The sequence below is a fragment of the Bos indicus x Bos taurus genome, chromosome 7 (genome assembly GCF_003369695.1).
Source record: "Bos indicus x Bos taurus breed Angus x Brahman F1 hybrid chromosome 7, Bos_hybrid_MaternalHap_v2.0, whole genome shotgun sequence".
Classification (NCBI taxonomy): Eukaryota; Metazoa; Chordata; class Mammalia; order Artiodactyla; family Bovidae; genus Bos; species Bos indicus x Bos taurus.
The window spans coordinates 63,399,431-63,414,449 of NC_040082.1; the positions used below are offsets into that span (position 1 = coordinate 63,399,431).

The 15,019-nt window shown below is 39.7% G+C and overlaps 1 protein-coding gene across 1 annotated transcript; it reads left to right on the plus strand.

Annotated features, from left to right (window-relative positions):
• The first annotated feature begins 2,257 nt into the window (after positions 1-2,257).
• On the plus strand, positions 2,258-14,263 carry LECT2 (leukocyte cell derived chemotaxin 2). Its single transcript, XM_027546443.1, has 4 exons — positions 2,258-2,533; positions 4,761-4,857; positions 6,496-6,641; positions 13,828-14,263. Exons 1-4 carry the CDS (start codon positions 2,488-2,490, stop codon positions 13,992-13,994), a joined length of 456 nt encoding a protein of 151 aa, XP_027402244.1. The 5' UTR covers positions 2,258-2,487; the 3' UTR covers positions 13,995-14,263.
• The last annotated feature ends 756 nt before the right edge of the window (positions 14,264-15,019 follow it).

The following is a 15,019-nucleotide window of genomic DNA, read 5'->3' on the forward strand; positions in this document are numbered from 1 at the left end:
CAAGGATGATAAGTAGGTTTTTATATGCTAACCGACCATACTAGCACCATGATCTTGGACTTTCAGACTCTAGAACCGTAAGAGATAAATTTCTGTTGTTTATGAGCCATCCCATCTCTGGTGGTCTGTATAGCAGCCCAACAGACCAAGATGAACACAAGCTATTAACATATCAGAATCAATTTGTTCATAACCTCCTGCCATTTGGCCAGCATTATCACTTTGCTATTTCAGCACATGTTCACCACCTACCTCATCAGAAGCAGAAGGTAGAGTTATAGAGAAGCAGAGACAGGACAGGAGACAATCGAGCCTTGCAACTGGGTGAGAGGCTGGCAGGCTACAGTCCACAGGGTCACAAAGTGTCGGACATGACTGAGCGACAACACACTTACATGACTTTATCTCAAGCTTTTCTAACAAGAGATGAGACTAATGTGCTGAAACTAACTTAGTTCATATCAATATAGGAAAAGAATAGTTTTATCACCACTGCCCTCAAATTTGAATTATAGTGAGTTTTGAATTTCTCCTCATCTCGGGTTTCTCTACCTTTAGTGAAATGTTAAGAAAAAAAATAAAAAGATCAAGGCATGAGGTACAGGTCGGGGCACAGTTGGTGGGGGTGGGGGTGGTGTCAGGGGGCTGGGGGTGAGTAGGAGAGAAATGTGAAAGCAACTTACAGCACTGGTAGCTGACTACATCTTGCGAAAGTTAAATACCCATAATTGTAGCCCAACAAAAATTTGTAATTCCACATGTATTTCTTTATGAAGTATAGCTTAGAGAAGATAAAGCTGTCTATTAACAGATCAGTGTTACTAATCAAAAGGTTTCTACCGTGTAGCAACCATCTGACCGTACCTTATAATCACTGGCTATACAAAAGAACAATGACTGTGCCTTCTGGTCCTGAGAGCCCATTGCAGAATGGACACTTGCCAGCTCTGTTCAGAACAAATCTTCAGTTAGCCGGCTTATAAACAACATTTGCTTTAATTCCCATATTATTTCCTTAAACATAATGAGTTTAATTATTGTATTCAGTAATTAACATTATAATTATTGGAAGCTGGTAATTTTTTGATGTAAATTTAGGAATATGGTTTAAGTAATTTAACATGCTGATTCCCATCATGATGTTTTTAAAATTGTCAGTTAACACCTAGACAAATTTAATTCAACATGTTCTCCATTCTAGTTACAAAGAAATTGTTAGGTATACTTTAGACTGGGCTTCCCTGGTGGCACTAAATGTAAACAACCTGCCGATGTAGGAGACATAAGAGACGCAGGTTCCATCCCTGGGTCAGCCCACTCCAATATTCTTGCCTGGAGAACCCCATAGACAGAGGAGCTTGGTGGGCTACATCCATAGGGCGCAGAGTCGGACATGACTGCAGTGACTTAGCACAGCACAGCATACTTCTTATCAGGGATTCACAACTTTGGAATGATGAACGTTTAGGGCCAGATAATTCTTTGCCCTGGGGTATGTTCTATGTCTGGTATGATGTTTAGCAGTAGCCCTGGCCTCTGCCCACTATGTTCCAACAGCGTCTGTGTAGCAGTAACGACCAAAAACATTTCTAGACACTGCCAAGTGTTTCCTGGGGGACAAAATTATTCCTGGTGAGAACCACTGCTGTGGATAAATGACCAATGCCTAAGAGAGAATCTCTTTAGATGATTCGAACACAGCAAAACTTCCCCTCTTCCCCATAGGTTTGAATCCCAAATCTGTTACGTCCTCCCCATGTGATCTTGAGTGAATTCACCTAATCAAACTGTGCCTTTGTTTTCTCTTCTGGAAAATTGGAATGACAATATATATTCCAACTGCTATTATACTCCATCGTATATCATTCATCCTTTTCTCTACTTATGGGTACTGTGGATGTTAATTTTTCATTATTACAAACAAGCAAACATCTAAAGTCACATATTTAAAGAAAGATAATTTTCTCAAAATTATAAAAGTATTTGCAAACATTACACAGATAAAATTAACTGATCCTCCAAAAAAACCCAAGGGAAATACTAAAAAATATACTATAGAAGGTCATACATTATTAATCTTCTTTTCTGAAACATACCCTATCCAGGGAATGAAAGACAGATCTACTAGCAGACAATATTAAATATTCATTTTTTCATGTGGATATCCTCCCACCAGTCACAGCCCAGAGAAAAGCCACTCTTTACCCAGCCTTATCACTTGTTAATATTTAGTCAGCATTTCCAATAAAGTTAGCTTTTTCAGATGAAAAGCTTTTACGTAGGTCCTACATAGCTGTCCACAGAGTATTAAAATCTGACTCCTTCCATTCTCGTAAATTCTTGGGTCTTGTACCAAATTGAAGATATGAGAGATGCAGAATTCTAAATAGCTAGATAATACTAATTCAGACTGGAATATTCTTCACAGAGTGTGTGGGGGCAAGCCTAAGGGTCAGAGGAAGAAGCATTCTAGAGAGACAAAGACAAATGTTTTCCACAGGAACCCTCCTTCTGGCTGCTCTGATTTCACCTGGTAAGTCAAAATTACTGTCTTAGAATCCTGGCTGACTTTTAAAAATTGATTCCAAGGATAGATTCGAAAGTCATTAACATTACAACCACAACAGAAACTTGTATATTTGGTTATTAACAGTGGAATAGGAAGCAAAGCTGAAACAGAGACACCAACGCAGAGAACGAACACACGGACACCAAGAGGGTAATGGCAGGGTGGGATGAATTGGGAGATTGAGAATGACATATATCTACTACCATGTATAAGACAGAAATCGAATGAGAACCTACTGTACTGCACAGGGGAAAAGCAGCTTTGTCTGTGTGTAGGACACACACTGTTAACTTTAGAAACGCATTCCAATAAATACTAGGTGCTGACATGCATCATTTGATTCTGCTTATACGAGGTAACTAGAACAGTCAACTTCATAGAAGGCATACTGGCGGATGCTGTCGGGGGTGGGAGGCAGTGAGGGGAGTGGGGAGTTGTTGTTTACTGGGGACAGAGTTTCCATTTAGGAAGGTGAACAAGTTGGAAGTTGGATGATGAAGAGTTGCACAACAATATGAATGTACTTTGTGCCACTGAAATGCACAGTTAGATATGGTTAACACAGTCTGTTTTATGTTATGTGACTTCTACCACAATAAAAAAAAATTTTTTTTTTAAAGCAGAAAAGGAAGAATACACAAGGTCAAGAGTGGTTATCAATGACTTCCACCTGAATGTTCTATTTCTTTAATGAGAGAAGCAGAAAAGAAAAAACAATCTTAGTTTGGAATTAATTGGAACAAAATTAGAAAATAAAGTTTGTATGAGAATCTGATTTAGAAAACCCCTGACACAAAAATTGGTATGGATTAGGATAAGGGGACGGAGAAGGCGATGGCACCCACTCCAGTACTCTTGCCTGGAAAATCCCATGGATGGAGAAGCCTGATGGGCTGCAGTCCATGGGGTCGCGAAGAGTCGGACACGACTGGGCGACTTCACTTTCACTTTTCACTTTCATGCATCGGAGAAGGAAATGGCAACCCACTCCAGTGTTCTTGCCTGGAGAATCCCAGGGATGGGGAGCCTGGTGGGCTGCCGTCTATGGGGTCGCACAGAGTTGGACACGACTGAAGTGACTTAGCAGCAGCAGCAGCAGGACAAGGGGAACACTCCCCTGTCATAGCAAAAGAGCAAATGAATACATTAATAAACTAATATATGCCTCAATTCTGAAGGATAAATATTAGGGCCAAAGTGACTTGAAGCTTGGTCCAAAGGCATAATATACCTTTTAGAGGTATATTCAAGAATATGCTTAATGGTCATATTCTGTAGCTTCTTTTCATAACACATATATTAATGAATAGCAAAATACCTTTAAATATAATCAACAACCAAATTAGCAGATTTCCTGCTTTTGCTTCCATTTTTGTTAGTTTGCTTTGAAGTAAAACAATGAGTTTCTTAATGCAACTCTCTGTGAATATAAATAATTAGAAATCCAGGAAACAATTTAAAGGAATATTTATCAAGTGCTTACTCTAATAACGAGAAGTTGCACGGAAAGTTTGCACAAAATACATGAAGACAGCCAGCCCCCTCCCTCCATGTTTTACGGCTTCTCAATTTTTCAAGTAATTGTTATTACTCACTTCCTCACCTTCTCTTCACACTCTGCTCTAGGCTAAATTAGTTTGACATGTTCTTATTTCTAAGAATCTCCTCTTCTATGTCAGTGGATATGAAAGAGATCCATTTAGTGTTAAATACACTTTGCTAACTCATAGTTTGTTTTTCCTTCAATTCAAACATCTTGGATCAAGACTAAAAATAAAGAACATTTCAAAGTTACTCTAGAATCATTTCTTTGAGCCATGTTGTTCAATTATTTTGTTTAACCTAAACATAGAGGGCCCCACGCCAAGTCATAAGCAAAGAAAAATTTTAAAGCACCATCTACAACATTGTTCGGCGGATAATATAAAACAAATAATAACAATAAAGGTGAGTGCTTGTAAATAAACTTACAAATACTCTACACGTCAGAAAACAAACTTCCACGGCCAGGGAAAAAAGGGCCATTTTACAGCTGAATCAGGAGTTAAAGGCAGGCCACCCCATAAACTACAGAAAAAATCAGAGAAAAAGTATAATGAAAAGAATTTTTGAATCTGCTGGGAGACATGAGGGTAATGGATATTGGGAATACGTGGTCAGGAAACCTGCTTCTCATGTTTTTCCTTTTCAGCACTGGCTGGACCATGGGCTATTATATGTGCTGGCAAGTCTTCCAATGAGATCAGGACATGTGATGGCCATGGCTGTGGCCAGTACACGGCTCAGAGGTAATGGGGTTTCACACACACACTCTTTCAGCTCAACCTCTTTGCTCAGTGTCCTCGCTGTAAGTGCTCACCATCCTTTCCCTTCTGACGGCAGGAAAATTCAGAGGCAAAACCAGTTGCATTACCATGTCTGGAGCAACTTCCAAGAACAGGGCTTCAGATGTGGGCTCTGAATTGAGAACAGAGCACTGAATAAGGACCACAGAGAGGAGAGCTGTGTTTTCTCTCTCAATGTTTTCATATGTTGACTCATCTCACCTGGCTTTTCCAAAGTGAAAACCAAACTTTACCATCCCATTTTATAGAAGAGGAACTTGAACTGGGGCACCAAAGGGCTGAGGGACCTGCCAAACACAGTGAAGGTGGTTGAAGGCTGGGGAACTAGGATTCAGGCTTTTAGCTCTTGTTGCCAGCAGACTGTGGTGTTACTGACCCAGGCTTTGGGAGGTAAATTCCAAAGGCTGGCCCTAAGCAGGTAATCTCTTCCAGACGGTGAGGGACATACTATGAATGTTCAACAATTCCCAGTACTACTTAGGGAGTGCCACTTTCTGATGAAATAGCAACAAGTCCAACTGCATTTGGAGAGGGAAATGGCAACCCACTCCAGTACTCTTGCCTGGAAAATCCCATGGACAGGGGAGCCTGGTGGGCTACAGTCAATGGGGTCACAATGAGTCAGACACGACCGAGTGTGTATATCTCATGGACAGGGGAGCCTGGTGGGCTACAGTCAATGGGGTCACAATGAGTCAGACACGACCGAGTGTGTATAGCACATGCACCAACTGCATTACCAATCACCACTCTAATCACAGAACTCTCACTCACACAGATACTATTCACAAAGCAACCTCACATACATGGAATAGGGCTGAGAAATGGGACACAGGGGGAAATGGCCCCTGAATTGCCAAAACTCAGGCTCAATCAGTCCATAAACCCTACAGTTTGTGCACTTGACTCATTCAATAACTTACTGGCTCCTCACGTGGAACCTGCTCTATGTTGTTATACACATAATGCTAACAATCCTGGTGAATCTGACTTTCAGGAGGCCTATTAGAAGGAGAAGAGCCTGGTAAGAGCAGGAAGAGTGAGGACTGTTAGAGACAACCTCAGGAAACCTTACAACCTGGGATCGTTTTCCATTTGTGCTCCACAGAGTTTAATAAATGCAGGAGCTATCAGTCACCATATTAAAATGTCATACACAATAAATGATGTGTATGGATCACTGAGAGATAAAAAAGACTATGATTCTTCTTATAAAATAGGTTCCCATAAAAAGTCAACTCTTTTCTAAGTGGTCTTATAGATGTAAAGATTCAGGTATCTATAACATTTACTTACATTGATTGCCTCATCTCCCCCAGATGCCATATATTAATAATGGCTAACATTTTTTTTTAAACACTTCTTGTGTACCAAATACTATCTTGCGTGCTTTAACCTTTACAACATGATTATGAATACCTGCGGAGAGGGAGGTGAAAACTGACTAAACAGAGTGAGGAAACCTGGGACATCCCAACATTTTTGATACCCTGGACTGGGAACAGTGGGTTAACCCCTGTTCCTGGGCAATAAAATTCCCAGGGCAGTTCTTCAGTCTGTTCATTCTTATTTACATCCTAGAAATCAGAAGCTTCACCAGGGTGTAGATGTCTTGTGCTCAGATGGCTCTACTGTTTACGCACCTTTCACCGGAAAGATCATGGGCCAGGAGAAACCTTATAAAAACAAAAATGCCATCAATAATGGTGTTCGGATCTCTGGAGGAGGTAAGAAGTGGTGTATGTACCTGGGGCATATAGTGGAGATCTCTGATGCTTATTTCATGTGTATTCTATACAGAGAAGTTGCATTCTTCTTTCAAAGGAACAAAACCTAGGAACTAAAGGACAAGGGTACTGTACTAAAAGAGCCCACACATTTTCCAAGATGTTTCACCACTTTCCCTACAGTCATCTTTCTTATACATACACTCCCCACCTAGCTCTATACCTGACTGGGGCACTTTCCTCCTGAGGTCCACATGGCTTTGCTTAATATTCTCCAAGCAAAATCACTTTCAGCAATATTAGCTATAATGAATGGATGCTTTCATTTACCAGTTCCACAACTGGAAAATGTTGGCATTTCTGCAAGAGTTTGTGAACTGTTTTCAAATGTTCAGCTGTACATGTGTCTAGTGGTCAAAGTAAAGTCCAAAGCTGTAAAGAACAATATTGCATAGGAACCTGGAACATTAGGTCCGCGAATCAAGGTAAATTGGATGTGGTCAAGCAGGAGATGGCAAGATTGAACATAAACATTTTAGGAATCAGTGACGGGAATGGTCAAATTTAATTCAGATGACCATTATACCTATTACTGTGGGCAAGAACCACTTAGAAGAAATGGAGTAGCCCTCATAGTCAGAAAGAGTCTGAAATGCAGTACTTGGGTGTAATCTCAAAAACAACAGAATGGTCTCAGTTGATTTCCAAGACAAACCATTCAACATCACACTAATCCAAGTCTATGCCCCAACCACTGATGCTGAAGAAGGTGAAGTTCATCAGTTCTATGAAGACTGACAAGACCTTCTAGAACTAACACCAAAAAAAAGATGTCCTTTTCATCACAGAGCACTGGAATGCAAAAGTAGGAAGTCAAGAGATACCTGGAATAACAGGCAAGTTTGGCCTTGGAGTACAAAATGAAGCAGAGCAAAGGCTAACAGAATATTGTCAAGAGAATGCACTGGTCATAGCAAATTCCCTTTTCCAACAACTCAAGAGACAGCTCTACACATGGACATTACTAGGTAGTCAATACGAAAATCTGATTATGTTCTTTGCAGCCAAAGATGAAGAAGTGCTATACCATCAGCAAAAACGAGACCTGGAGCTGACTGTGGCTCAGATCATGAACTCCTTATTGCAAAATTCAGGCTTAAATTGAAGCAAGTAGGGAAAACCAGTAGGCCATTCAGATATGATCTAAAGCAAATCCCTGATGATTATACAGTGGAAGTGACAAATAGATTCAAGGGATTAGATCTGGAGACAGAATGCCTGAAGAACTATGGACTGAGGTTTATAACACTATATAGGAGGCAGTGACAAAAACAATCCCAAACAAACAGAAGTGCAAGAAGGCAAAGTGGTTGTCTAAGGAGGCCTTACAAATAGCTGAGAAGAGAAGAGAAGTGAAAAGCAAAGGAGAAAGGCAAAGATAATCTCAACTGAGTTCACAGTTCAGAGAATAGAAAGGATAAGAAGGCCTTCTTAAATGAATAATGCCAGGAAATAGAGGAAAATAGAGAAATAGAGGAAAAATAAAATGGGTAAGACTAAAGATCTCTTCAAAAAAAAAGGAGATATCAAGGGAACATTTCATGCAAGAATGGGGCGTGATAAAAGACAGAAACAGTAAGCAAAACCAGAAGAGATTAAGAAGAGGTGGCAAGAATACACAGAAGAACTAAACAAGAAAGGTCTTGATGACCCAGATAATCACGATGATATGGTCTGCCTAGAGGCAGACATCTTGGAGTATGAAGTCAAGTGGGCTTTACGAAGCATTACTAAAAACAAAGCTAGTGGAGGTGACAGACTTCCAGCTGAGCTATTTAAAATCCTAAAAGATGATGCTGTTAAAGTGCTGCACTCAACATGTCAGCAAATTTGGAAAACTCAACAGTGGCCACAGGACTGGAAAAGATCAGCGTTCGTTCCAGTCCCAAAGAAGGACAATGCCAAAGATCGTTTACACTGCTGTACAGTTGCACTCATTTCACATGCTAGCAAGGTTATGCTTAAAATCCTTCAAGCTAGGCTTTAGCAGTACATGAACCAAGAACTTTCAGGTGTACAAGCTGGGTTTCGAAGAGGCGGAGGAACCAGGGATCAAATTGCAAACATTTGTTGTATCATGGAGCAAGAAAGTGAGTTTCAGAAAAACATCTGCTTTATTGACTAGGCTAAAGTCTTTGACTGTGTGGCTCACAATGAACTGTGGAAAATTTTTAAAGAGATGGGAATAATAGACCACCTTACCTGCCTCCTGAGAAAGCTGTATGTGGGTCAGGAAGAAACAGTTAGAACTGGATATGGAACAACTGACTGGTTCAAAATTGAGAAAGAAGTATGACAAGGCTATGTATTGTCACCCTGCTAATTTAACTTATATGCAGAGTATATTATGTGAAATGCCAGGCTGGATGAATCACAAGCTGAAATCAAGATTGCTGGGAGAAATATCAACAACCTCAGGTATGCAGATGACACCACCCTTATGGCAGAAAGTGAAGAGGAACTGAAGAGCCTCTTGATGAAAGTGAAAGAGGAGAGTGAAAAAACTGGCTTAAAACTCAACATTCAAAAAACTAAGATCATGGCATCCAGTGCCATCACTTCATGGCAAAGAGATGGGGAAAAGCTGTAAACAGTGACAGATTTTAATTTTCTTGGGCTCCAAAATCACTGTGGATGGTGACTCCAGCCATAAAGTTAAAAAAAACACTTGTTCCTTGAAGGAAAACCGAGACAAACCTAGACAGTGTATTAAAAAGCAGAGATATCACTTTGCCAACAAAGGTCCATATAGTCAAAGCTATGGCTTTTCCAGTAGTCATGTAGAGATGTGATAGTTGGACCATAAAGAAGGCTGAGCGCTGAAGAATTGATGCTTTTGAACTGTGGTACTGGAGAACTCTTTAGTGTCTCCTGGATTGAAAGGAGATCAAATCCTGAAGGTAATCAACTCGGAATATTTATTGGAAGGACTGATGCTGAAGCTGAAGCTCCAATACTTTTGCCACCAGAAGCGAAGAGCCGACTCAATGGAAAAGATCCTGATGCTGGGAAAGATTGAAGGCAAAAGGAGAAGAGGGTGACAGAGGATGAGATGGTTAGATAGCATCACCAATTTAATGGACATGAACTTAAGCAAACTCCGGGAGATAGTGGAGGACAGAAGGGCCTGGTGTGCTACAGTCCAAAGGGTCACAAAGAGTGGGACACAACTTAGCAACTGAACAAAAACAACATTTTCAAAAGCTCTATGTTCTAGGTAAAGGCAGGTCTCCTGGTACTTCAGGTCCTAGGCTTCTTATTTGGTGTTTTAAATCTATTGCAATAGAACATACATACAGCAAAGTGCAGAAAGCAAAAATGGCTGGCTCAATGAATTTTCACAAAGTAAGCACACCAGGGCAACCTGCTGGTTACACTATTTCAAGAAAAAGTACAACAGCAGCAGCCCAGAGACCCCTTGTACTACCTTTTAGGTTTTTTTTTTTTTTGCCTAGTTTTTGAAAATGATTTAAATAGAATTAAACAGCATGCACTCTTTTGAGGGGGGGCCTTCTTTTATTACCATGATGTTTGTAAGATTCATTCATGTTTGTGAGGTTCATTCATCATTATTTACCTATAGTATCCATTGCATGCATGTGTGTTTATTTATTTAATCATGCTCTAAATGGACATTTGGGCAGTATCCAGTTTCAGGCAATTAGGAAAATGCTACTATGAACTTTCTAGTACATGTCTTTTCATGAACATAAATTTGCATGCCTGCTGGGGGTGGGTTTAGTGACACTCCTCTCACCAAGGCCATGAGAAACACTTTGCTAAGGAGACCAAGTCTTTAAGGAGCGATCTGGAGGCTATCTTCTCTAGGCTTGAAATAAGAGAAACCACTGCCATTGAAAGGACTCCACTGAGCAGTCAAGGTTGGCATGGCTACCCAATGGGGAGCAGAGGTCAAACAGTCATCAGATGCATCAGAATCAAGGATCTATGGCACTGTCTGCTTAATCACGGTGACCTAGAACCAAATACATGGGCAGTGTACTAAAGCTTTATTTGATTTGTATAAAAGGAAACACTCTAGGTCTGATGAACAAAAAATTCTGACCTCGATCAATTCTGGGTCTGAAAATCTTCTCCCAACGCTATCAACTGATTGCCAGACTTGAGTCAGTTTACAGTCCAGGGGCTCTCTTGAATGAAAGGGAGGCTGAGCCTTTCTAAGGAAGGGCTGTCACAAAAGCCAAAAATTTATACTATAAGCCTTACTTTATAGCTGTTCTCAAAGGGACTTGCTCTAGCCTTTTAGCAGGATGACTGCACACTGGAGATGAAGACACTTAAAGTTGACACTAATTCCTAAAGACACAAAAGGCCACTGCGGTCCCTGATTAGGGCTTATGCAGTCAGGTGATCAAGACAGTTTTTCGCTAGGGTCCATCTTACAAGTGGACCAAGTGCATCCACATGACCCCCTTGTAGTAACTTCCCCAGTCCAGAACGCATAGCTGGAATCAATATACTCAGCAACTGGCAGACACTAGAGGAGTGGAGTTGCTGGGTCACTTGGTAGATGTATCTGCACCCTTAGCAGATACTGCCACCTGGTTTCCCAAAGTGGTGCTATTCATTCACACTCCCATGAGGTGTGTGTGAAAATTCCAGTTGCTCCATACACTATACTTAGTGTTATCTGCTTTTCTCATTTCAGTCATTCTCATGAGTGTGTAATGGTATCTCCTTTAACTTTAATCTGCATTTCATATTTATTGATATTTTTCATATTTATTGATAACATCAATACTGTCTTTTGTGAAGTGCCTCTTCACATATTTTGCAAAATGCCCAGTGTTTTAGAGGTATGTGGGAGCTTTTTGTGTATTTTGGACATAAATTCTTTGCCAAATATGTATTATAACTATCTTCTCCCATCTTCTGGGCTCCTTTTTTAACTTTTCAAATGTTGTTTTTTAATAAACCAAAATTATTATTTTTAATGCAGTCCAATTTAGTAGTATCCTCCTTTACTGTTAGCACATTTTTATTACCTGTTTAAGACACATTTGCCCATCCTGAAACCCTAAAGATATTCACCCTAGGCTTTTGTCCACAAGCTTTATTGCTTGACCTTTCACATTTAGATTTATAATCCATCTGGAATTGGCTTTTGTGTAAGGAATAAGAATCAAATTCTTCTCCCATATAGATAACTGACTCCATACCATTAACTTGCCAATACCGTTTTCTCCTCACTGCACAAAAGTATCTTGTCATAAATCAAGGTCTGCATATATGTGGGTCTGTTTATGGTCTTTCTACGGTGTTTCGTTGGTCAGTTGGTTAATCTTCCAGCAGTACTGCACTGTCTTAATTATCTTAGCTATAAAATACACCTTGATCTCTTAATAGTATAAATCTTCCAACTTTGCTCTTTTTTTCAGATTGCCTTGGCAAGTCCTGGGTTATCTGAATTTCCAAATAAATTACAGAAGCAGTTTGTCAATCTCCACCAAAAATCTTGCTGGGTCTTGGATTGGGTTTGCATTGACTATACAGATCAAACTGAGAAGAATTGATGTCTTAGAAGTAATGGATCTTCCAATCAATGAGCATGTTATATCTTCCATTTATTTAGGTCTTCTTGCACTGCTATACTGGAGAAGGCAATGGCACCCCACTCCAGTACTCTTGCCTGGAAAACCCAAGGATGGAGGAGCCTGGTAGCCTGCAGTCCATGGGGTAGCAGAGGGTCGGACACGACTGAGCGACTTCACTTTCACTTTTCGCTTTCATGCGTTGGAGAAGGCAATGGCACCCCACTTCAGAGTTCTTGCCTGGAGAATCCCAGGGACGGGGAGCCTGGTGGCTGCCGTCTCTGGGGTCACACAGAGTCGGACACGACTGAAGCGACTTGGCAGCAGCAGCAGCACCCTTGGACATATTCTGTTTAACTTATGTATATAAGATGTAGCTTATGGATTTCACTTAGATTTTCTACAGCAGTACTGTCCACCAATAGTATAATAAAAGCCACATATGTAATCTTAATTTTCCGGCATCCACATTAAGTAAAAAGAAACTATAACTTAATTTTAATATTTTAAGATCTCCAAATTATTGTCATTTCAAAATGCAATTAATATGAAATTAGTAATGTTTAACTTTGGAGGGGCTACTGTCTTCAAAATCCAATGTGTATCTTGTAAAGTGCATCTAATTCAAATTAGCTACATTTCAAGTGTCGACTAGTCAGTGGATGGCAGCTACTGTGCTGGACAGGATGCGCCTATAGCCCTGCCTCTGCTTTCTGTCCACCCGACCGGTTTGCACTGACACCAAATGTGTTGGAGTCTTCTACTACTGCTGGGTTTCTATTTCTCCTTGTGTCTCCTGTAATCTCTCCTTTACAGGATTTTTGTGTTATATAATGATTTCTGTGTCATTGAGTGCCTGGATAGTTTTAACTATTTTATCTTCGTTGGATTTAGCATTATAATTGTCATTCTTTGTCTGGCTTCAATGCTTTTTGGCCTGAAGGTAACAAGATCATAACCCTTGCTTTCCCTTTCCTTCCATTTGCAAGGTAAATCTTTCCCAGCCTTGAATTTTTATACCTTTTCAGTGACTGTCTAATTGTATACAGCACAGACTTTCATTTTGATTTTCAAGCCAATATGAAAATCTTTTTAATACATGAATTAACATTTATAGATACAACTCATATATTTGGTCCCGGCACTGTTATTATTTTATAATTATGGTATTACAATGGTATTATTTCTATTTCTCTGACAGGTCTTTTTTTCTTCCGGTATTTAGAAAGCTTTGTATTCTTGTGCCTGTTATTATTTCTACTTTGCTTTGTTTTTAAAAGTGTTTTATCAGAATCTGTCTTGAAGTTGACATTGTTCTGGGTCAATTTTTTCAGCTAGCTGGTGTTTCTCAGCTATTTGTCAATGCCTTTTTAAAGTGATTTGAGTCTATTCTTCCTTCAGCATCTTGTAATTTTAGTCTTCATTTCTGATATGATTGTGTCATTTTCTTCTGTTCGCTCATTGAGTTCAATCAATCATCCTTTCTTTTTTTTCATTTCTGCTCTTTAATGAAAACTTCTGATTCAAGGCTACTAAAACCTAGATAATGAATAATTTTACTTCTTTTCTTTCAGGTTTCTGCATTAAAATGTTCTACATCAAGCCAATTAAATATAAAGGTTCTATCAAGAAGGGAGAAAAACTGGGCACTCTGCTGCCCTTGCAAAAAGTTTACCCTGGAATACAATCCCACATACATATTGAAAACTGTGACTTGAGTGATCCTACTGTCTACCTATAGATGGAGGACAAGCCGATCTTCTAAAAAGACAGCCATCTTCTTAAAACCTAGGCACCTATCCTGCTTTTCAACAAATTTGTGCTCAAATAGAAACATGATGAATGAAAGAGAGAAAAAAGCATTTTGATTTCAACTCATTGCCACTTTGATGTTTTGAAGGTCAGTTCATTTCTCAGGTCTGATCTGTAACCTATGGGATCAGGGATGTGTTTTTTCTAAAAGATTTCTCAGTTCTAAATAAATAGGAGAAACAAACATACAAATTCAAACTGGTGCCAACAGCAATGTTGACATTTCTAAAACTAGCTTTCTGCTTGAAAATATTTAAAAAACCTTAAGTGTTTTTAGGGCACAAGATTAGAGTGTTGTACAATGCTAGACACATAAAAGTTCATAAATACCAAGTGAATAAACTCAAGGCTTCTTTTGAGTTGAGGCAGTAAAGAATTTCAGGAATACCCTTAGGTTTTGGTATTGGTATACCCAATTGCTGAAATACCCAAAGTGGTTGGAGGGTGAAGGGTTTACACGGATAAGACAGAATTTGCCAGTCTTTACAGCCATACATTCCCACACTCGATGTAAGTTGTCGATCTTCCAGGTAATCAATGATAGCAGTCCAAGGTACTGTGGGACACTGATTTCAGAAAGTCTACATTACAAAGAATACTAAAAAGAGAAAGAGATCTACCCCGACCTGAAGTATCTCATGCAACTGAGTCCATCAGCCTCATCGAGCCATATGCCCGTAACAGCTACTTATTTTTACACATCATTGTCTATCCTTATGACTCTTTCCTGGTTATGCTGACAACGAGTATAAAAGGGAAATAAGACCATACGACTAGTCAAAGGACGAGAAATAATACGGCTCTGTAGATCTTAGTCGGTCAGTAAGAAATGAGTGAGGTGAACTCCTCCTTCTGGAAACTTTCATGAATTTTTGCTTAAACTCTTTGGAATGTAGAAAACTCCAGTAGAATGACTCCACTCCTAGTGGAGCTATGCGATTGGAAATGTAGTCA

Excerpts from the sequence above, each read along its gene's own strand:
- LECT2 (XM_027546443.1), top strand. The coding sequence starts at position 2,488 with ATGTTTTCCACAGGAACCCTCCTTCTGGCTGCTCTGATTTCACCTG. Across the intron at positions 2,534-4,760 it reads GGCTGCTCTGATTTCACCTG|CACTGGCTGGACCATGGGCT; the intron begins GTAAGTCAAAAT and ends TTTCCTTTTCAG. Across the intron at positions 6,642-13,827 it reads TGTTCGGATCTCTGGAGGAG|GTTTCTGCATTAAAATGTTC; the intron begins GTAAGAAGTGGT and ends CTTTTCTTTCAG.